Below are 23,131 nucleotides of genomic sequence, written 5' to 3'. Positions count from 1 at the left end.
ACATACATCCCAAATAAGGTGGGGGAAAGGGGGCAGCCCTGTTTCACCCCAATAGTGGAGTGAACCATCTCAGATACACCCTGGGTAGTACGTACCTGCCCCACAACTGTCCTGTATAAAGCCATGATTCCCCAAATCAGCTCCGTGTGGGCACTCCCATCTCCTGTAGTCTGCGCATCAGTCTGGCTCTCGGTACCGTGTCAAAAGCTTTGCGGAAATCCACAAAGCAACAGTAAATCCTCCTGCCATATAATCTACCTTCCTCAATAATAGCTCTGAGTGTCAAGATATGGTCAAGAGTGGAGAAACCTCTCCTGAACCCTGCCTGCCCTGATGCACGTATGCCCTCTCTCTCTGCCCATCTACTCAACTCCTGCTCAAGAACAGATGCATATAATCTAGCCAATGTGTGACTAATCATGATGGTACGATAATTCCCAGGAAGCATAGGATCCCCTGACTTGAAGATAGGCACAATCGTGGACATATTCCAAGTCTCAGGAAAACCCTCACACATGGCTCGGTTAAACATCATAGCAATAAGCTCTGCAAGCATATCTCTGGCATGAATAAAGTGCTCTGCTACCAAACCATCATGATCATATGCTCTCCCAGTCCTCATCCTGTCAATAGCTTTCCTTACCATCTCAGCAGTAAAGAAAGCACGCGTCTCTGGGCATGGCTCCGATGGGTCTGGCAGGGGCGGCTGTCCTGGTGCTATGTACAGGGATGCTGCATACTCGCCCCAAATCTCTGTGGAGGTAATGGCTGGTGATGGTGAATGCTCATGGAATAGTCTCCATGCCTCGCCTGAGTCCTGACTCATAAACAACTGGTACAAATCCCTCTCTAACTGAGCAAGATAAGCCCTCTTCTTCCGTCGCACTAGGTGTCGGAAGGTAATCCATGACTGTCTGTGAGTGGTAACACCCATGAGCACCTCTCTCTGTAATCTGATCCTCATCTCTCTGCACTCCTCATCATACCAACTGTTCTGGGGCATGTTCCCAGATCGTCTCTGTGTAGGCTGACTATGGGGATATGCCTCTGATGCTGCAGCATGAAGCGTCTCTATCAATATCTGAGTGAGCTCATCTAATGGCCGTCCCGGCTCCTCGGCACATAGGCGTCTGTATATCTCATCCGTGTATACGGTGTCAGTCTCTCTCGTAAAGGTATAACGAGTGTGTGTGGAGACCTGTCCCAATGGAGCGGTGCTGAACTGAAATGTGAGAGTGAAGGACAAGATAGCATGATCCACTGCTATTCCAACCGGCCTAGTGCCTACCATAAAATCCTGAAAAGAGGAAATGAGACTGGGCTGAGCCATAACATAGTCCACTGTACTAGCACCATGCCGATGTGGAAAGCTAGTGAAACCGCCCAATGTCGGGCATCTCTGTAGGCCATTCAGGATGGCCAATCCATGTGCAGTCCCCATGTCTATCAAATACCGCCCATACACTGTATGTTCCTCATCCTGTGAGAGTCTAGATAGGCCCATATCCCTAACATCAAGCTCCCTCAACATCTCCTCTGAGGTATCATAAAATACTATCTGGCTATGGGCGGTCCTGGCATTGAAGTCCCCCAAGAGAATGATGTCACCATCCCTGGAGAACTCCCAAATGTCATCATCCAAAATAGAAAAGGGAGACTGCCCGCTAGGTGATGCATACACTGATGTACTAGGAGCAAAATAGCATATAGCAATGTAGAGATATCTGCCGGTCTCTGCTCTCAGTCTAACCCACATGTACCTAGCCTGCTCATCTCTGCGGACTATATGTATCAGTGGCTGTAGCTCCTCTCTAAACAATACTGCCACTCCTCCTGAGCCCCGTCCTCTATGCTCTGAACGAGTCTCCTGTCTACAAGCTGTCTCCCATCGGTATCCACTAACATGTGGCATGGACTGTCCAAGAGCCTGATGCGTCTCACAGTAGAAGATGATGTCCCTCCCAGTGAAACTATCCTCAAAAGCCCCTACATCAAGGCGTAGAGATCCATTACAATTCCAAGTAGCAACTTTGAGTGTAGTCCCATAGGTCTCGCGCCGTCATGAAGAGCGCCTCTCCATAATCACCACTCTACCATCTCTATAGAAGGCCACTTTCCCTTTCTCTCGGGCTGCCCTTATCTCGGGCATAACTTCTTTCATGTGGGCAAGTTGCGAGAGTGTGAGGTCATCTCCAAGAAATATTCCCGTTTGCTTGAGTGTAGGACGTCTCTTCAAGAAGTCCTTCTTCGCTTCCATGGAGGGGAAACGAATGATAAGTGCTCTCTCCTTAGAAGAAGATTCGCCACTACCTTCCCTCTTCTTTCCCACTCTCCATGCCTTTGTGTGCGTGGCTTCAATGCCCATCATAGAGAAGAGCTGCTTGGTTTCCCCTTCCGCATCATCACGGTCTTTTAGACCGGACACTCGTACATGTAAGGCCCGGGTCTTCCTCCTTTGCTCCTCTTCAAGGGTCATGTTGATGATGGTGGGAGTGGGGATGGGTGGCGATTCTTTACCTTTCCCTTTCTTGGCGACCTCGATCCATTTCTCGGCCTCGTCCATCTTCTTTTGTGTCTTTGTGATCACCTCCACCCATGAAGATGTCTTCTCTTTATGTTGCTCCTCCTCCTCTCGAATCATCCTCATTTGTTCCTTGATGGTATTCAGCTCTTCAATCAAGGAGGGCTGAAATTCTCCATCCTCAAGCTTGCTTTTTGAAGTGGCTTCCAACTCCTTTTTGAGGGCTGAGATTTCAGCCGCTTGACTTTTAGCATGCAGTTTGGCCTCCACTAGTTCCTCCTTTAAGGCTGAAATCTCAGCCTCTTGCTTGGAAGATCTCTCTTCGAGCTCTTGGATTTTGTCAAATCCCTTCTCGAGTTTGGAGAGGCGGTTTATGATTGCGGTAACAGAAGAGTCGACCATCTTCTTGTTTTCTTTGATAATTGTGCCGAGCTTGTCCTCCACCTTCACGAGCTCCTCTTTAAACCCGGTCTTGGCCATGACTTTTTGCAGAACTTCCCACAGCCAATGGACTGAAAATTAATCCATGGCAGCAGCACGAAACAGCAGCAACAGGGAGGGGGGGGAGAGAATTATGTTGCTGCCTTGGGGGCCTGAGCAAGGGTGGGTGGGAACAAGGAGGCGGAACAGTGAGGAAGACTGGGCGCAGAGCAGGCAGCGAAGAGAGATAAAGCGTGGGAGAGAGAGAGAGATGGCGAAGGCAGGCAGGCGAAATGGGAGAGGCAGACAGGCGAGCGAAATGGGAGAGGCGGGGCAGAGAGGCGAAATGGGTGGGAAACGGGGGCAGGCAGGGAGGCGGAACAGTGAGGAAGGCTGGGCGCAGAGCAGGCAGCGAAGAGAGATAAAGCGTGGGAGAGAGAGAGAGATGGCGAAGGCAGGCAGGCGAAATGGGAGAGGCAGACAGGCGAGCGAAATGGGAGAGAGAGAGAGAGAGAGCAGGCGAGCGAAATGGGAGAGAGAGAGAGAGAGAGAGAGATGGCGAAGGCAGGTAAGCGAAATGGGAGAGGCAGACAGGCGAGCGAAAATGGGAGAGGCGGGGCAAAGAGAGAGAGAGAGAGTTGTGGGGATAAGTCAACTCATGATATGAGTGTGTGACTCCCCTATCACACATGTATATTGCACTAGTACACATAGTGCACTTAGTACATTAAAAGTACTAAGTGTACTATGTACTATAACTTATGGGCTTGTACACACTATAAGGGTGGGCATAATGCCTTTACCCCAACAATCCATTGAATGCAGCTCTTGTTTTAGATGCAGTTTCCTTGCCTTTGTATTAGTTTGGAACATTTGCACACCAGGTTCTGTAAATTGCTGGAGTGTTGGCATCTTGTATATATCCTATCATTGTGTCTGTGACTCTATTGAAAGCCAATACATGACTTTCCTTGCATCCTAATTTCAATCCTTGAATGCCTTTATATCTGCTAGAGTGACATTCTCTTCAGACAACTCTGGAGACTCTTCATTATCTCCTTCCACATAGTCCCAAAATCCTTTACCCATCCGGAAATTGGTTATTCTGAATTTCCAGATGATATGAAAGTTGTTCTTGTCCAACTTTTCACTGACAATCTGATTGATTCCGTCAGACATGTTTTCCTACAACAATCAAAAATATGCAAATAGATAATTTCTATATACAACCTGTAACACAGTAGTATCTTCTATGTCTGCTGCAGCAGCAGTACTTCAGCACAATCCGTAGTTCATTAGATTTGACCAAAGTACATGTACATACAACCAATATCAACAATATATGTGCAAACACTGTCTGCACTCCCAAAATGCACTATTGCACTGCAATAACCAGATTTCGAACAGAGATAGTTCTCCACCAGAACTTGAAACTGTCGAAAATACCTTGCAGTGACGTAACGTAGACCGAAACGCCCGAAACGTAATTCTAGCCGCAAAACTTCAATATAAAGTACTATATACCACACAGACATCTCCAAGCGTACGAAGACAACTCCTCAATCGGAGATGTGTAGCTCCCAGAGCTACCGAGGGGTGTTGTATCTAAACCAAGAAGGGGTGTTGTATCTAAACCAAGAAGGGAAAGAGATGATCATGCTCTTACCCGTGTATGGCTTCCTTGTTTGCTTGTTCTTGCCTCCTTAGCTCTCACATGAACTGGAGCTCTGATACCATAAAGAGAATGCGGGGGAGAGGGAGAGCTTGAGTTCCTTACAAGGAAAACACACACAAACAAGAGAGTGCAAGACACAAGAGGGAGATGGATGGCTGAATTTTCTTCTATCTTCTTCTCTTCTATATCTAAAAGATAAGAGTACATACATAAAGAGAAAGTACTCTCTTACAACAACATACAAAATGATCGGTCTATAATGTGAACCCGACGATATGAGTTGGTGTTATAACTATGCCATAACTCTAATACTCCAAAGTAGCTATCATCCCCACTGGCGGCATATCAACCATAATCTTACCAACCACGCCAATGACATAAGAGTGGAAGCTATCACCAAGGCGGGTCATCAATGTTTGTCGTAACACTAGTTGAGCTCGATATCTCAACAACAACAAGGTCGTCTTGTAACTATTTAATTGAAAAGAGAGTGCGCGTGGATCAAGTTGACATGATCTTAAGAGACGTGGTTCAACAGTATTAGAAAACCACAAGCTTTTGTTTTCAGGCTTGACAAGCAACACTTCCAAACCTGTGATTGGCATGGACGTTGCTAAAGAAACTTGAGCAGTATCAACCAAGCGATTAAATGTCGGGTGGGAAGGTCTGCTGTCCATGCAGGCCCTAGAATTTAAGTGGGTATAGCTAGGTCATTGATAACTTGAAACCAAAAAGATGCTAAAGGCCCTGTTTATTGCTTAAATATAAAGAGCAAGATAAAAGAGAAAAAAAAACATGAGACTGTAAATCTAAGGTACCTGCATAACTCTCCCCGTGAACTCATCCACAATCACCACTTCTTTATTTCGCACAATGTAACTCACATCCCTTAGAAACAATTCCTTTGCCTTAATAGCATTTATGAGATAAGACGCCCACTGTTCTCGTGGATCATAAAGATCCTTCACACTCAAGATCTCTTCCGCATCCTCATAACCTTGCTCTGTTAATAAAATCGATTTCTGCTTCTCATCCACCTGTCATCATTCCAACTGCCATAAGGAGTTGTTCAAACATTTAGGCCATGATAGCCATAAGCCAAAAGTTAAGGACCATCAATCTTTTCACTGTTTTTCTTGTTCACTGAGCCTCAGCAATGCTACTAGATCCATGAATCTATGAAAAGGAAGATAGACCTCACAGTGTAGTGGATATCCCGTACAAAAGCTGCAGCAATTTTGGCAGCTTTATAGTAGCGTTCGCTGGGCTTCTCTGCAGGGCCTGAGATAATAAGCGGAGTTCGAGCTTCATCTATCAATATGGAGTCAACCTCATCAATGATGCAGTAGTTGAACCCTCTCAAGACAAGATCACTCACACTCTGCACCACATACAAAGATCTAGTTAGATCCTAGAGCTAGCAACAGGCCTGGATCGCAAGACTTGAGAGGCTCCCTTTCAAACATATAACACTCGCCGAAGCTAAACTGTCTCGCAGATAGTCAAATCCAAGTTCGCTGTTGGTGACATAGGTTACATCGCACATATAATTATCCCTCCTTTGTTCGCTGGTCATGCCCTCTGCAAAAGCAACCCAACTATAAGAAAAATGATTTGATAAGCAGAATGTTTGTGCATGCGAGATTATTTTACATTCACCAGCTGCACTTGAGTGGCAGCAAGTGGACAATTTTCCAGGCAACTTATTATGCAAAGTGACGGTACACGGGGCGTGTAGACAAGCCTGGACAGGTTGAGCAGCATCTGGTCAGGCAGGCCAACCAGCATGCAAGGGCATAAAGCCTCCTGTCCCCAGTTCATCAAGCAAGCGCCTAGCACCAAGCATTCAGTGCACAACAAGAGCACCCAGTTAACAACGCAAATCATTCCCTCCACCATTCAGGAGCTTATGTTTGCAATCAACCTAGCTCGGTTCACTGTTGTTCAGTCATCCATTAGTCTTCCGGATCTCCAAAATTCAGAAGGCAGCCTACTTGCGCACAAATCCTGCTCAGGTGTACAGGTTCCGCATCCAATTTAGCCCACCCTCAGTTCAGCAGAGAAAAGGTGATCTACACATCATAGATCAGCTACTCATTTACAACAGGTCAGCTTCTAAATATTGTACTCATTCTTCAGTTTCAAAGCAAAGTATACTCAAATCATCGTTGTTCAGCCCTGTGTTAGTCTTCGGATCTCCACAGGTCAGAAGGCAACCTGCTCGTGCACAGATCCTGCTCAAGTGTGCAAGTCCCGCCTTGTATTAAGCCAGGAATTCACGGTTCAGCAGAGAAGAAAGCAACGCATCATGGGTCAGCCTCTACATTTAGGAAAGGTCATGCTCTATGCTCTAATCATTGTACTCATTTCAATTTTGAAAATAAAGCAAATACAATGAATGGTGTGGGCTGGAGGCCCTTAGTGGGTGATTGGAGCCCAATATTGTGTCGGTGCACACGCTGTCTTATTGCACTGAGAGACGTCATCACATGCCTTACTGCTCAAGCCTCCACAGTGCACGTAGGAGTGGCATCAAAGCTAATGTTTTCTTGAGGCACTACGAAGTCCCGTACAAGAAAAAAAAAATCTATAGTGGATGGTTTCCTTGCGCTCCGGGAAATCCATATAGCCTCCCACTAACAGTTATAAATAAGAGAGTCCCAAGCTCACCAAAGGATTTTCGCATGACACAAGGAAATCGACACCAACACCAACCCCAGTGAGGAGTTTGTGAGCACCTCTATGCTGATGCAAACGATGCAGATGAACAAGCGCATGAGACTATGATCCGAGGCTGACCGGGATCATAGTCTCACACTATGAAGTCCAGTACAAGAAAAAAAATCTATAGTGGATGGTTTCCTTGCGCTCCAGGAAATCCACAGAGCCTCCCACTAACAGTTATAAAAAAGAGAGTCCCAAGTTCACCAAAGGATTTTCGCATGACACAGAAATCAACACCAACACCAACCCCAGTGAAGAGTTTGTGAGCACCTCTATGCTGATGCAAACAATGCACATGAACAAGTGCATGAGACTATGATCTGAGGCTGACCGGGATTGGCAGTTACTCAAAGCCAAAGAGGCTCGATGTGCCGCGAAGGACTACTTCAGAACAGAGAAGGCCCAGTGTAGGCCGGAGTCAGGACCATCAATATCTCCTAGTTAGCAGCAACTGTAGGCTCTCAGCACCACCAAGGTATCCTCAGCATCATCTTCAGCCATCAATTGTTAGGACCACATACCTAGAAACCCTAAAAGGGCTAGAAATAACCCGCATCGAATCTGGATTGCTGACCACATTAGATTGTGGCTATCGACTCTCCTCCCAGCCATAGGCTCCCTTCTAGAACCACCCGCGAGCCTGAGGTCATATTGGCATGAGTCAGCCAGCCCCGACAGCCGCCCTAGCATCTCAAACCACCAGACCACCTGCCAGTCTGCAGCTACTCTTGCCTTGAGGTCCTGCACGCCTTGGAGACCTCCCTCTCCACATGGATACCTCATAATCCCCATAAGTGAGCACAAAATCACTTATATAGTAATAAAGACCCTCAAGCCAAACTATCTGTACCAGTGCTTGCCAGTAGTCACTGGCTGACCCTATGCTACAAAGTTGCCAGTGCCTCCTGTTCACACTTATCTTTGTGTACAGTACCTGGAGTACACACTTGTACGATCATGAATTACTGAATCTACCAATTGATCCCTGGTAAGAGATGCCAACTTTCATACTCCCCATGCATAGACCTATGCACTCTACCACCCATCATACAACCCGCAAATAGCTCTCTCAAAACCATGTTGGTTACACCACGTGCTATATGTATCCATGCACAAGAAAAGCCCTCTAGCACAACCCAATATGCAGTTTTCCATGGTTCGGTATATCCATGGTACCATTATATCACTTTTGGTCTGATAGACTCTTGGGGTCTTTCGTAGATGTTAATGTTCTTTTCTTTCTCTCTTTCTCTCTCACACACCCTTATCTTCTTAGTAAATAAAAGTAATGAGCTGGAAGACTTTGTCACATGCCTCTTAAGCTTCCACAGTGCATGGAACACTAAGCCATCATGAAAGCTAGCACTACATAACTCACATACACACATAGGTGCTTATAATAGAAAGTATTAGCATAAAAACAGCTGGCCGCAACCTAGACAAAGACTTTATAAGAAAATGGCATATCTGCTGAAACAGCAAAAAGATATACCAATGGAGCCAAAAGGCTAATAACAAACAACCCTTGCTCCACATGCAATAGTACATTTAAAAAATGCCTAAAGAGTCCTTAAAATGTTGAATACAGCCACAGAATGCTTCTTACGCTGGATAAGGCCTACTCTTAGCCCAAGAAAGCGATGCACTTGGCCAACCCATTCACAATCCCGCCGTGCCAAGTAATCATTGACAGTAACCACATGCACGCCACGGCCCACCAATGCATTCAAGTACGCTGGAAGCACTGCAACCAAAGTTTTACCTTCACCTGTTTTCATCTCTGCAATCTGTCCCTTGTGAAGGACCATGCCACCTGCCAAATGCCAGATAAAGTATAAAGCAAAGCCACAAAGTAAAAGTATGTGGCATCAAACAAGCAAACTGAGCTACACAGGAAAATTTTGTCCTGAAAGCCTAGAGGGAAGGAAGACTGTGGTACCAATCAGTTGTACATCAAATGGTCGCAATCCCAACACCCTTTTGGAAGCCTCTCGGACAACAGCAAATGCTTCCTGGTTAAGCAGATAGCAAAGGTCAGTAGAATTGAAGCTGCAAAAGATAGCATGTTGATGTATTTATTTGCACATCAACAAGATGATTGGTCCAGAAGCAGATTAAGAGACTATCTACCACATTTGCAGTTCAAGCATCCATGGCAAGACAACAAAATCAGGCACACTAGCAAGAAGCACAAACCATGTGCCTAAGAAGGTTGTCCTAGAGAGTGCAAATAGGATACAACATGGATGGTGAGGTCACCATGGAGCTCAATCAACAGAAGTAAGGTAGATTCTGTAATTGGAACAACACATGCCAAAACAATGAGGTGTTCAAATGCAGCTTGCTGCACAATTCAACACACATCCTTGTCATTTTTTATGCTCTACCTTCACTACCACCCACAGCATAATAAGTTTGAAGGACCTTTCTTGGTGACATTCTGACATGTTCAGAAACAAAAGAAGATCACAGATAACATTTGCAAGATCTGTTTATCTTTTTAAGGCAACGATTCAAAAAATCATCTTCTCAGATATTTGGGGCATATAGTCTCAAACAACGGAGTTCGTATGAATCCAGACAAAAGCTAAAAAGCAATTGAGAATTGGCTGGAATTAAAGAATCCTTTATGAGACCAGAGGCTTTTGGGATTTGCTCATGCCACACGAGACAGCCTCTCAAAAGAAGACCTTCTATGAAGCAAAAAAAACAAATCTCTCTAGCCAGTGTTGTTGCACCAGATCTTAGCAAAACCCTTCACAACAGAGGCCAATCCTTGTGTCAACTACATTAGAGGGATGTTCAACCAAGAGGAACATCCATTGAAGCACAAATTTACTCCTTCAAGAGCTAATGGAACAAAGCAGGTTACTCAGGCTATAGGTACAATAAGCAAAAGAAGCAGAAGAAAAAAAAAAGAACAGCCAAAAGAGCAACCTAAAGAGCAGATACGGAGCAGGTCCCTAAAAATTTCAGCACATGCTTCGTCTCATGGGAAAACAAAGAAGATGGGAAGTTGATGAGGCCCGGCAGATAGAGGAAACCAAACACAAGGAAGCTGAAGACAAACACCGGGCAGAACGCGCTACAGCGGAATACCAACATAAGCTAGTTCGGAAAGCCATGCAACTCTAGCATCCGCAATTGCTAATAACCTTTCACACCAATCTTATGGCAACGCTTCCCAAAATGGCACCTACTCCTAGTACCTCATCTGCTCCATCAACCACCGTCACACGAGCTCTCAATCAAACTTTAGTAAGTATGATGGTAAATGTGATCATTCTACAGTTACACAACTTATTCATCGATTTGTTGCACATTTTCCTTTAGCTAAGTTTCTAGTCCACAAGACAGTCCATTTGGCGGCTCCACACCCCACAGAAGGAGCTGTTACTTGGTGGCAGGATTGGTCAGGTCTCCACACAGACCTAACCACAAGCACGATCCAATACATATGGGAGACTTCTGTGTCAAAGCAAGATTCCTTTCACGTCTAAAAAATGACCAATTTGGAGGATGAGTTTTACAAACTATACCAGACTGGGTCGCCCATGTTCACTTATTCCAGTAAGGTCATCACCATGGCACAATAGTTGGGAAAGACGGAAGACAAAAAACTGACAAAGTTTCTCAGGGGGTTAGTTACGAATATCAGGTTTCCCGTTCGCAATTTCGAGCCTTAGTCTTATGACTGGACTTTGACTCTAGCACAGCAACAAATGATGCTGAACAGACATAAGCCTAAGCATGTCCAGCAGACCCCAGCAGCAGCAGCAATCTTCATCCCAGCTAGGTAAGGGTACTCATAACAATAAAGACAGTAAGGACAATAAGTCTCATAGCACCTCAGACACCAAAAAAAGCATAGAGGATAAGCCTAAAAAGAAACCTGAGGTGAAGGCCAAGGAGGGCATTACTAGAGGTTCTCCAGCCAGAGGAGCAAAAGCAGTACCAAACAAAGAATCGTTGTTTTTTCGGTCATCAAGTAGGCCATGGTAAGAAGGATTGCACTACGTTACAGGCTTATAAAGCCACCAAAGCATCCTTCTCCATAGTGGCCGCCGCCGAAGCTACATCCACCCCTCCATCTTGAAACACGACTCTCTTTGAATCTAGTACCTCCAATGGTATTTGATGATAAGCAGGAGGGTAACTGAAGTGCAAACAAAAGCTCTCATCCGTGCTTATGGCACAGCAAAGGGACAAGTCATTGTCCTATTTGATATGGGTAGCTCGGAGGACACCATCTCTCCATAGTTGGCTAAGAAGATGAGTTGCACATTAGTGTCTCATGCTTTAGTTGTGGACGGGTTTACACCTAGTCTCCGCACACATCACTCGTAAACTCAACAGTTTGAGTTCAATGTTCAAAGGCCACATTCAAGCAAGATTTCATACTCTCACCACTTCTAGGATGTGACATGATTCTCGCTTGTTGACGGTTTACTTCAGCCCATCATAACCCGTGGGGATAGATGCATTCAAGGTCCCTCTCATTTCACATGTATAGGCCCAAAGATCTCTCCAAAAAGGAGCTGAGTGTGCATTGATTTATGTCCACACCCAACAATCTATTGTTCAACCAGCAACCCCCTTAGAGAAGAAGTTGGCATGTCTCCTTCCAAAGTTCCAAGACATCATGTTGAGGGACAATCTCCCACCACAACTCCCACCCTCTCGTCCTGAGGATCATCACATTGAGTTGGTCCTGGGGATAGAGCCTCCCAGTAAGTTCCCCTATCGCCTTTCTAAGGCATTGGAGGGTGAACTCAAACAACATTTATATCTCAATTACTCTGGGCTGCATTCATCCGCCCATCATCCTCGCCTGCAAAAGAAAGATAAGACACCATGTTTATGTGTAGATTACAAGGCACTCAACAAGCTCACAATCAAGAATAAGTTCCCAATGCCCACATAGAGTACATTCTAGAGCGTCTTAATGGTGCTAAATATTTTCCAAAATAGACCTCAAGGGTGGCTATCACCACATCCGCAGTTTTACAGCCGACATTCCAAAGACGGCTTTTCGGACCGAGCGTGGCCATTACAAGTTTGTGGTAATGCCATTTGGCCTCACCAATGCACCAACAATGTTCAATAAAATGATGTCTCAGGTCTTTATCGAGCTAATTGGGAAGTGTGTATTCATCTTCTTGGATGATATACTCATCTTTTCTGCCACAGCACAGTAGCATGAGCAGGATGTGGAGATAACCAAAAGAAGAGTGCATTTGGCCTCTTAGAGGTTCATTATTTGGGAGACGTTATCAATGAGTCCAGTATTCATTTGGACCCCAACAAGGTACAAGCTATATTGGATTGGGATGTACCTAAGACTGCCCTGGAAATCAAATCATTTGTGGGTCTTTGCAAGGCCTACAATACCCACATGGACAAATTTTCCAACCTTGCTCTCTCTCCTCTGCTTAATCATGTAGAATCAACATCTTGTTCTTAATCAAGCTTAATCATGTTGAATCAACATCTTGTTCTTAATCAAGCTTAGGACTGTGGATCAACACAGCAAGGCTTCCACACATGTAACATTGGTATCATAGCATTCAAGCTCATCCACTAAGTAAGTCCCAAGGAGGTGCACACATCCTTTCAAAGAATTTCATTTACAAAAGAAGGGCTACCATAACAGTCCCACACATATGCATGGAGATGAAGACTCGTGGACTTCCTTACATGTGGAGAGCATATTTAGGGCCTTCACCACTTCCCATTGATTTTATTTGAGACTATGTTGAATTGTAGATATCTCCTATGATTTTGAGGACAAAATATATGGGAAGGGATGGTTTGTAAGAAAGCATAAGCTAAGGTTCAAAACAAATAAATAATGGACCATGGGCAAGGCTACTATAAATACGGCCTTGGGTGCCTTGGGTTCATTGTACGGATCTTTTAGTCATTCACATCTTGGACACTTACATGTACTCTTGGCTCCTTTCATGGAGATGGCCTTTCATGGTCTCGGGCTCATGGCAAGCTTGATAGCAATCCTCACGATGAGAGATTCAATCACTTAGGCCTTATACACATACCTTCTTTGCATGTGGATTCTTTCTAATTTTTATCATAATCACATGGATTTCTCATATTTGTTTGATGCCCATCAAATGGATGCTAGATTTGGACTTTATGTGTTGAATTCTTGATCTTTGGTCTCGAACCATTTCAAGAACAAGTAGAATCAAAACTAGAAATAATTTTATACATCAAAGAAAAGTCTCTTAGATGTACGATTTTAAAGGGTTATTAGGGTTCCCAAACAAGGGGGTTTTGAGAGACCATGCTTTAGTATGCTATAGTAACACTTCAATGCTAAATTTGCACCCTCAATTTTGAAAGATAATAAAATAATTAGGACTAATTGCTCAGATTAAGCTATTTTTTGCAAAAAGAAAAAAAATGTCCAAATTGACTTTTCTAAGTGATTTCTTTTTATGTATTTAAGTCGATTTACTTGTAGGGCCACTCCTTTTCTTTTTCGGGATGCGTGTTAATGAGCGGCTGCTTACATGTAACATGCAGCGGAAGTATTCGTAATTTGAGGATCCTATCACACAAATGCTCACACCGTCTTCTATATCCTGAGTTTCGCGAGTTTAGCAATCCACTTTAAGACTTCAAACTTTAAGAGATTGAGAGAGAGAGAGAGATGGAAGCTATACACCGTATGGGGTCCCGTATTACCCACTGAAGGGCCCCCTATCTCGTTACCGGAATAGTATTTGCTTTATTACTTTGAAGAGACTGACGGTGGACTGACAATAAGCCAAACGCTATACATAAATGAAACTTGGCTGCCTACTAAATGCAACTTGGTTGCCAACTAACTCTAATACACAAATGAAACACTAATGCACATAAGCAAAAAAAAAACACATCTAGAAAACCTAACACAAACTAGCAAATAGGCTCACCTAAATGCTCTGATACATGATATATTTTTTGCGACAAAGGCTTCCTAGGTCTTTGGACAAGGCTGACCGACAACCTATTATGTAGAACGAGTTCATTAGGGATGAGGCTGGTCGGCCACTTGGTGCATCTCGTTATATGCAATGGTCAGGATGGGCGAGATGCGCATACACAGTTCTTGCTTGGAAGACCTTTAAGAGTCTTCCGGAGGATCAGAGAGTTGCATCCACTCAGCATCTTAGGGGCTCTCGCATTCGTATTGATCAGATTAATGCAGCTATTCCGCATGAGTGGCTTTCTGGGACCTTTCACGGAGACTATCATCCGAGTTGGCTGGGAGTTTTTTCGAGGATAGGCATACCTCTGCAGGTCATTGCTCTCCCGCGCCAGGAGGATACAGATTGCCTCATTTATTCTATCATGCCTGGTGGGAGATTGAGGAGACATAGTATGGAAGAGATCATCCCAAATACTAGGCTTAGTCCAGCGAGGATTGTTGGTCGCTCGGGGAAGCACTGGTATATTGACCCTTCTCCTCAGATAGTGACTCATGGGTCTTGGTGTTTGTGGCTATATGGTGGCAGTCCTATCAGATATCTTCAGTGGGATCCAGGAGAGTGGGAGTGGATTGATGCCTTCGATCCTTTGAAAAGCCTTCCTTTTTTCAGTTTCACTGTTCGGAATGCCAGGCTTCTCCTCACTCGACAAATGCATAGGATCCCTACTCTCAGGCCTCATTGGGAGAGCTATGATATTTCTCCAGTGATACAACGCAGATATTGGCATAGACTTTGGCACTCATACAGAAGGAGCCAGATCTCTCATTTCTTTTGGTTATTCTTACGTGGTGGTCTCCCCACCAATCAGTGGAGAACAGTTTTCGGTGTAGCACCTTCCTGTCCTAGATGTGCGGCAGATTATGAGTCCGTACAACATTGTCTATGGGGATGCAGCAATGCACAGCGGATTTGGGGTCCTGTAGCCCAACTTATGGGCAAACTGACTGACCGAGCCATGCATGTGACTTGGGGGGTAGTTGCTTGGCTCTCCCAGTCCGGTCCCCGCAGCTTTTTATGAGGGCAGTGGTACAGATTCTGCTTTTTTCATTCGTAGATGTATTGCCATATTGCCCAGCATGGTTTATTGCACGATGTTCCTCACTCTGATTATACACCCCCTAGACAGAGGATTGACACCAGTTGGGAGATTATTGCCAGTATTACAGCATGGCAGATCTGGAGAGCTAGATGCACGGAGGCTATTGAGGGTGTCCAGATTTTTGAGTCTCAGTGCATTACTACTATATGGGGTGATATCATCCACACTCTTATGGCTACTTGGGCTCGCATTCAAGGGCCCTCTCGTTCTGCGCAGGCGAAGCGTGTGATATTTATGTGGGAATGGGACCATTGCATCTTCTTTTCCTCTAGTACCACAGGTCTTATATGGCATCATGATGCTCCTCAGTGGTTGAAATCACCTTACATATTGGGGTGATTCTATTCTTTTCTGGCTTATAGTTGTGATTGTTGTATGTTTTTCTCGTACTTACTAGAAGTCTCTTTCTGGAAAAAAAAATGCTCTGATACCAATGTAAAATGATCGCAAAAGCTAGAGTAGACTAATGCTAATTATGATGGTTACTGAAGATTGATGCTTATCACACAATCTCCAAATACACAATAGAAGAGACCATGGAGCATAGTCACCAGAAACGAGAAACGGGAACGGAAACATTCAAGGAATGGAAATGGGGAAACAAGTTTTTAGGGATGGGGACAGATGCCGATATGACTTCTCGCTGAAGCTCCCGCCTCCACCCTGCTCTGCGCGCCATCGCTCCCCCCCTTCCTCGCGTCCTTTCCTTCCGCCCCCCGCTTGCTCCCCTCTGCTCGCCGTTGCGCCCCCCCCCCTCCTTCCTCGCTGCTGCGCCGCCTCCCCCTCCTTCCTCGCTGCTGCGCCTCCCCCCCTCTTCGCCAGTTCGCCCCCCTCCCCTCTTCGCCTGTTCGCCCCCCCTCCCCGCTGCCGCCAGTTCGCCCCCCCGCCTCTTCGCCTCTTCGCGCCCGCCTCCCTTCAGCAGCTCCCCGCCCCCCTCCCTCTCGCGTTGTTGCCGTCCCCCCCCCCTCAGGGCCTCTCCTCCGTTCTTCGCCCCCTCCCTCCTCTTTCGTGCTGCTTTTCACCCCTTGGGGGTTTTTGTTTTTTCCTCATCTTCATCCGTCCTTCCGCCTCTTGGTGTGCAGCCCGCTTCTTGCAGGTTTTCCGCTTTCGCCTCGCCTTCGCTTGAGCTTCAGACTCTGATGGAGACTCCTCCCGCCTCGCCTCACAGGGACTCTTCCGCAGCCCCCTCGCCCGCCCCTGAGGACATCCCCATCAGGCTTTCTCTTTCGCCGGAAGAGGAAGCGAGCCTCACCGCAGAGGTGGAACGCCTTCAGGCTCACTCCACCATCTGCCGAATAGTCGGCACTCGCCCCAGCAGAGGGGAGATCAGGGATCTACTTCAGGCTCGCCTTCTTGCAGATGTGGGCAAGATCCTGGATGTACAGCTCCTGGGCCGGGGCCATTATCAGATCGAGTTCGAGGCCGCCCAGAGCGTTGCCAAGGTCCTTGCCATGAGTCCTCTGGACATCAGGGGTGCTCGGGCTTTCTTCAGACCTTGGCAGCATGGATTTGACCCAGCAGCGGCGGAGCAGGGAGAGCGCCTCTTCCATATTACAGTTTGTTTCCCTGGTCTCCGCCGGGAGTATCTTCCGCTCCTCTCCAGGCTCGGAGCACTGGTGGGCTCGGTACTAGAGACGGGCCCCTCAGCAGCTTCAGTGGTGGCCAGAGCAGCAGGGCTACCTTCGGTCAGAGTGTTGGTGTCTGACATCTCCTCCCTTCCTAAGGTCATTCAGTTACCTAGGATAGGGGGGGGGGGTGGATAGATCAGAGAGTGGAGTTTTCGGGGCTCCCGAACCAGTGCTTCATTTGCAGGCAGGTCGGTCATCTGGCCAAGGCCTGCCCTCGCAGGAGACCTCGGCCCTCACCACAGCAGCAGGCCACTGATGGCCCACCCACAGATTCGGCTCGGCAGGCTGCCTCAGGGACACCTGCTCAGGCCACAGAGACCTCGGAGTGGCAGCCTGGACAGGGGCGCCGTCGAGGGAGACAGCCACAGCAGCACGCCCAGAGACCGCTGCAGCAGCAGCCACAGTCTCACCCTCACTGGGTTCCCGTGAGGAACAGATTTGCTCCCCTTCAGGAGGAGACCCCTGCAGCGACCGAGGACCAGGAGATGCCAGCTCCCCCTCCTTCACCCCCCCCACCCCCGTCCCCTCCCACCGCCTCGCTTCCACCATCGCCTCCTCCCGCCCCCGCTCCGGTCTCGGCAGCGGCTCCCTCTCCTCCTCCCTCGCCTCCCCCTCCTCCCCCTCCGCCCGCCTCACCTTCCCGGGAGACCCTGGCAGTTCCCTGGCGCTCACCTGCAGTCCGGAGAGCGCTGAGTACTGACCTCGCTCGAGCATCACAGAGGAGACCTATGCCGATTAGGGCCTCACGGATTTCTTCTTTCCGCAGTCGGCTGAGTCGCCTCGGCATTAGATAGCGCTCGGAGGCCTTTGATTACACCTTCACACGGCTTTTTGGAGCAGAGGGCCCCCATGAGCCAGCACCCATTCGAGTTCATGTAGTGATACCTCCGGCCCGCGGGGAGGAAGCACTAGACTCAGCGGTGGCCTTCTCGTTCCCTCTATGTGGACCTTGTGATCGGGAGTGGACTCTTGAGCTCGCTCTCAGCACTTTGAAGACTCAGGCAGTTGAGTTTTCCCACCACATGAGCGACCTGGAGGTGACAGATGTGATAGGCCGACTTTGGGAGTTGGCTCATTTTTTCTTGGATCCCGGGAGTGTGGATACCTCAGGGATTCGGCATTTGGTCGTGCGCATAGTGGCAGACTTGGCACGCGACCCTGGATATGTGAGTGTACACGAGGTTTCTATGTCAGAGCAGGAGGCAGTCGCCATGGGTCACAGCCACTGGCGCCTGATCCGGGATTCTTGCAGTACACCGGGTGGGCAGATTCGCAGCCGTTCGGATGGGGACTACTCTCCATCCAAGCCACTGGCGAAGGCCCGCCGTACGGCTGAGACAGCATCCTCCTCAGCAGGGCATCCATGAGGATCATCTCATGGAATGTACAGGGCCTTGGCGGAGCACACTTTATACGCTATCGAGGCTGCTTGAGGCAGGAGCTTCAGAGATGCCTGGTTGGTGGCAGCATTGACATTTTGATGATGCAGGAGCACCACTCGGGTGAGAGCAGGATCCGGAGATATGGTTCGGTGATGCCTGGTAGATGGGACACTTTCTGGTCTGCAGGGTTTGGTCCTTTGGGTGGACAGGGAGGAGTATGCATGGTTATTGCAGATGCATGGCGGCCGGCCATTGTGGATCGAGGGATCATTGTGCCTGGTAGAGCACAGTATGTCATTCTGAGGATGCATGACGAGCTATTGGGTGTGCTCAACATCTATGCGCCCAATCATGCTAGTGCCAGAGCAGAGTTCTGGACTCAGGTTACAGATGCATTGCCAGAGGCCGCACATTGGTGTGTTGGGGGAGACTTCAACATGCTTGAGGACCCGGCAGATAGGGTGGGAGGCAGTCATGTTACAGTGCATGGCACGGAGCTTGCAGCTTGGGACCGGTTTTGCATGTCACTGAGGATCACTGATGCATGGCAGCATGGGGCTTTCTCCCGGTCTCAGGACAGTCTTAGTTTCTCTCGGTCGGATCGCCGGCAGGGAGGGACTAATCTTTCACGGATTGATCGATTTTATGTGGGCGACTGGTTAGGGGAGCGAGGGGGCTCCGTCGGCATTCTCGCTGGCACTTCATTTTCAGATCATGCGCCAGTTATATTGACATTGGAGGAGGGGACACGGGAGCCCAGCTTGCAGCTGAGGATCCCAGAGAGGGTGCTTGCAGATCCCAGTTTCGCTGAGGACATTGAGAGGATCTGGCATGATAGTCAGTGCTCTGACCAGGATGCAGCGGGCCAGTGTGCCCAGGGACTCTTTGATCTTAGCTCTTTTCTGCATGCTGCAGCTTTGACACGACTGGGAGAGATTCGCGAGCGGGAGCAACGGCTGAGACGCAGCCTTGCTTCGCTACAGCGCCTTCAGGAGCAGCAGCCTGCATGTGAGTGGGTGGCGTCCCAGCTGAGCCAGGCACGCCAGGAGGTTAGAGAGGTTGAGGAGCAGAGACACGAGTTTTACTATCGTCGTCACGCCTCTCAGTGGACGCAGCTTGGTGATAGAGTGACTGGGGAGTTTTTTGAGATCACTGGACCCCGTCATGCGCGAGCAGGAGTCCGCCAGCTTGGTAGACCGGATGGATCGGTAGCTACTGAGCTCGGTGAGATCAGAGCCATTGCCACTGCATTTTATAGTGACCTACTTTCAACGGAGCCTGCCACTGAGGATCGAGATGTTTGCAGACAGACTGTGTGGGCCCATGTTCAGAGGAGGGTCACAGACCATATGCGTACAGTTCTAGGTGCGCCTTTGTCAGAGATTGAGCTTGCCGAGGCCTTGAGGGTCCTGCCGCGACATAGTTGCCCAGGGGAGGACGGACTGACGCCGGCCTTTTTTATGCGCTATTGGGATCTCTTGGGGCCTAGCCTCCGCAGGGGCTTTCAGCATGTTTTGGACACTGGGGTGATGCCGCAGAGCTTTTCAGAGGGCTTGATCTATCTTATCCCCAAGGGGGAGGGAGTATCTGATGACATTCGGCATTGGAGGCCTATTACGATCCTCAATACTGTCTACAAGGTCTTGGCAAAGGCCTTGAGTTTGAGGATCCAGCCCTTCCTGGGGGAGTTGATTCATGCTACTCAGACAGGATTTGTCAAGGAGCGCAGTATCCTTGACAACATCTTTACTTTCTGGGAGGCGACGGCCCGAGCTAGATTTCTTGGAGAGGACTTGGTCGTGATGCTTCTCAATTTTGAGAAGGCATACGATAGAGTTGATTGGGGATTCTTAGAGGGCACTATGCTTCGCCTGGGCTTTGAGCCAGGATGGATCAGAGGGGTGGCAGCTCTGTATTCCACAGCTCGCAGCCAGGTGCTGATTGCAGGAGGACGGGGGCCGAGTTTTGAGCTGACCAGATCAGTCCGTCAGGGGTGTCCTCTCGCCCCTTTCCTTTTTCTCTTCTTTGCGGAGGCTATGAGTATGTATTTGACGGCAGAGGAGGTTGGCTTGAGAGGACTTCAGCTCCCAGTCCGGGGGGAGGATTTGCTGGATGCTGAGTTTGCAGACGACACGGGCTTATTTTTGCATGGCCAAGAGGCCAATCTTATTCGGGCTGAGCAGTCGCTCCAGGTTTTTAGTGCAGCTTCGGGAGCATTGATCAATTGGCGCAAGACAGTGGCCTTTTGGATCAGTAGTGCTCCCACTCCGGCATGGAGCCCGGACCCCGGTTTCAGATGGATTCCTCCAGGCACAGCAGTGCGGTATTTGGGATGCCAGATTGGCCTTGATTTGTCACCTGAGCAGCAGATTGCCCCGCTTCTTCTGAGCATTCGGAAGAAGCTATTGTATTGGAGTACAGCTCGACTATCCTTGGCTGGGAGGGTGGTGGTGGCAAATCAGGTGCTGTTAGCGACCATGTGGTACATTACGTCTTGCTGGATTTTCTCGAGCTCTTGCATCAGCCAGGTACAGAGGTTGATCAGGAACTTTCTGTGGTCTGGGCAGGACAGTCAGCCAGCTCGGGCAAAGGTTGCATGGGCAGTTATTACACTTCCGCTGGCTCAGGGCAGTTTGGGCATTATAGATCCAGTCGATCAGAGTAGAGCCTTATTGGGGAAGCTTATTGTTCGGGGGTTGCTTCCAGGCCCTGAGCCCTGGAAAGAGCTCCTCTTGCAGCGACTGCAGGCTCGGGCGCCCCCTGCAGGGGGTACTTGGGCACCAGAGATTCGCTGGATCTTCATAGAGATAAGGAGGACAGGCCTCAGTAGAGGATGGGAGGACAGATTTGCTTTGAGCATCCTGAGAGCTTGGGAGCTGCTGAGACCGGGGCTCTCTCAGCGGCCTCCTTCTTGTGTTGAGGAGCGGGCCAGACAGCCGCTCATCTGGAGCCCAGCGGTTCGTACGGAGCAGGGTCATATGCTGGGTTCTCGGCCTCGTCTAGCCTGGGGACCTTTAGCGGCAGGCCCAGCTCGTAGTTTTGGAGACTGGCAGGCTTTCTGCAGTCTACCAGAGGAGATCCAGGTGGAGAGGCTGAGTCACTTTAGAGGGGGGTTGATTATGAGGGATGATATTCAGGAGGCACTCACAGAGGAGTGGTTCACACCTCTTGAGACAGTGGCCCCACGGTGGATGGGAGCCTTTACACAGTTGGAGATCCTGATTGCTGTCAGAGCTAGCACTGAGGATGGCAGATGCCTCTACTATGAGATTCAGGATGAGGGCAGACTCCAGAGAGTGGAGGAGGAGTCACCTTTGGTTGCAGAGTGCACCTTTCAGAGGATTCGGGTAGTGGCTGCCGCTTCTCGGAGGTGGCATATTGACCCCGACCCTGCTGATGTGCTCCCGGATTGGCGCATATGGGCATATGCAGCGCGCCCCTTGGCCCGGCTTCAGTGGGACCCCGGGGAGTACGAGTGGCATGATCCTTATGCATCCCTTGAGGCCACAGAGATCACCTTTTTCCAGTATACTGTTCGGTTGGGACGGCATATTTTGACGGCGAGGAGGACGGTTTCTCCAGCGGCAGCGGGGCATTGGCGATTGCAGGGACTCTCACAGGAGTTCCTGGAGGATTTCTGGGCTCGGCTCTGGGCTAGCCGGCAGGCCCGCAGGATCTCGGCTTTTCAGTGGTGGCTGGTCGCCCACAGGGGCTCGGCAGTTGGCACTTGGCTTGTTTACAGTGGTCTTCCGGCGGCCTGCGTCCGATGCGGCCACCCTATGGAGACACAGAGACATTGCCTTTGGGACTGCCCTCAGGCACAGCAGATTTGGCTGCGGATGCTGCGTATTCTGGCCCCCCTCTCTCCAGAGGGTATGTTTACGTGGGGTGCCGCTGCTTGGTCGACTTCGTCAGGGCCTGCTATGGGCTATGAGATGGAGCAGGGCAGTCAGGCCATCAGATTTATTAGGGGCCAGCCTCGCCTGGTTCCGGCACCGGATTTCTCGTCCGCCAGCTGGACACAGGAGAGGGATTTACGATGGGAGCTCCTCAGCAGCCTCACCATCTGGTTCACCTGGAGGGCCCGGTGCTTTACGGCCTTTGAGGGGAGATTGGAGCCACCCGCAGAGACTGTTCGGGGGATTTGGCAGGAGTTGATCCACACCCTGCGAGGACAGTACGACCGCATCCGGGGAGACTCGGATGAGGCGATCTTACGGCGCCAGGCTTTTCACACCACTTGGCGCTGTGGCCCGTTCTATACCTTTTATATAACTAATGAAAGGATCTTTTCTCGGAAAAAAAAAAGTTTTTAGGGATGGACACAGCCATTTCCTGTGACAATATCACTTGGGAAACGAGAAACAGCCATGGTAACAAATGAGGACCTGAAACAGAGAAACGCGTTTCTAGGGACTAAAACAGCCATTTCCAGTGACTATGCCATGGAGAGACCTAAACTATTGTAAATTGCCAAAACATGATTATATACAACGATTCTCACAACTCTACATTTAGATCTAAGTCATGCATGAAGTGCAACCCTAGCTACATGCATACAAAAGCTTGGTTCTGTTGTCCTCCATGTCAGCATGCACTAACCCTCAAGAGAACTGCCTTATGCAGATCCACATGTCGTGTCTGCTGCCCTTGACCTTGGCTCTGTAGACCTTGTCTCTGAATGATA

The 23,131-nt window shown here is 48.6% G+C and overlaps 1 protein-coding gene across 4 annotated transcripts in view; it reads right to left on the bottom strand.

The window, feature by feature from the left end:
- LOC147627983 (protein translocase subunit SecA, chloroplastic-like) overlaps positions 1-23,131 on the bottom strand; it is a 118,589-nt gene that overhangs the window by 93,100 nt on the left and 2,358 nt on the right. For 2 of the 4 annotated variants that reach the window (XR_015268358.1, XM_086814951.1), the window contains exons 2-6: positions 9,280-9,352; positions 8,947-9,153; positions 6,094-6,197; positions 5,818-5,997; positions 5,435-5,653 (exon numbers count right to left, since the gene is read on the bottom strand). Coding sequence is in view for 3 of the 4 variants with exons in the window: in XM_086814951.1 (XP_086671077.1) it covers positions 5,435-5,653; positions 5,818-5,997; positions 6,094-6,197; positions 8,947-9,153; positions 9,280-9,352 (783 nt within the window). In the remaining variant the exon portion in view is untranslated. The remainder of the gene's footprint in view (positions 1-5,434; positions 5,654-5,817; positions 5,998-6,093; positions 6,198-8,946; positions 9,154-9,279; positions 9,353-23,131) is intronic. The other 2 variants (XM_086814952.1, XM_086814953.1) reach the window with 2 other exon arrangements.

The sequence above is a fragment of the Cibotium barometz genome, chromosome 20, assembly GCF_041138505.1.
Source record: "Cibotium barometz isolate CiBa-2024 chromosome 20, ASM4113850v1, whole genome shotgun sequence".
NCBI classification, from domain to species: Eukaryota; Viridiplantae; Streptophyta; class Polypodiopsida; order Cyatheales; family Cibotiaceae; genus Cibotium; species Cibotium barometz.
This window is presented reverse-complemented; position numbering and strand designations above follow the sequence as displayed.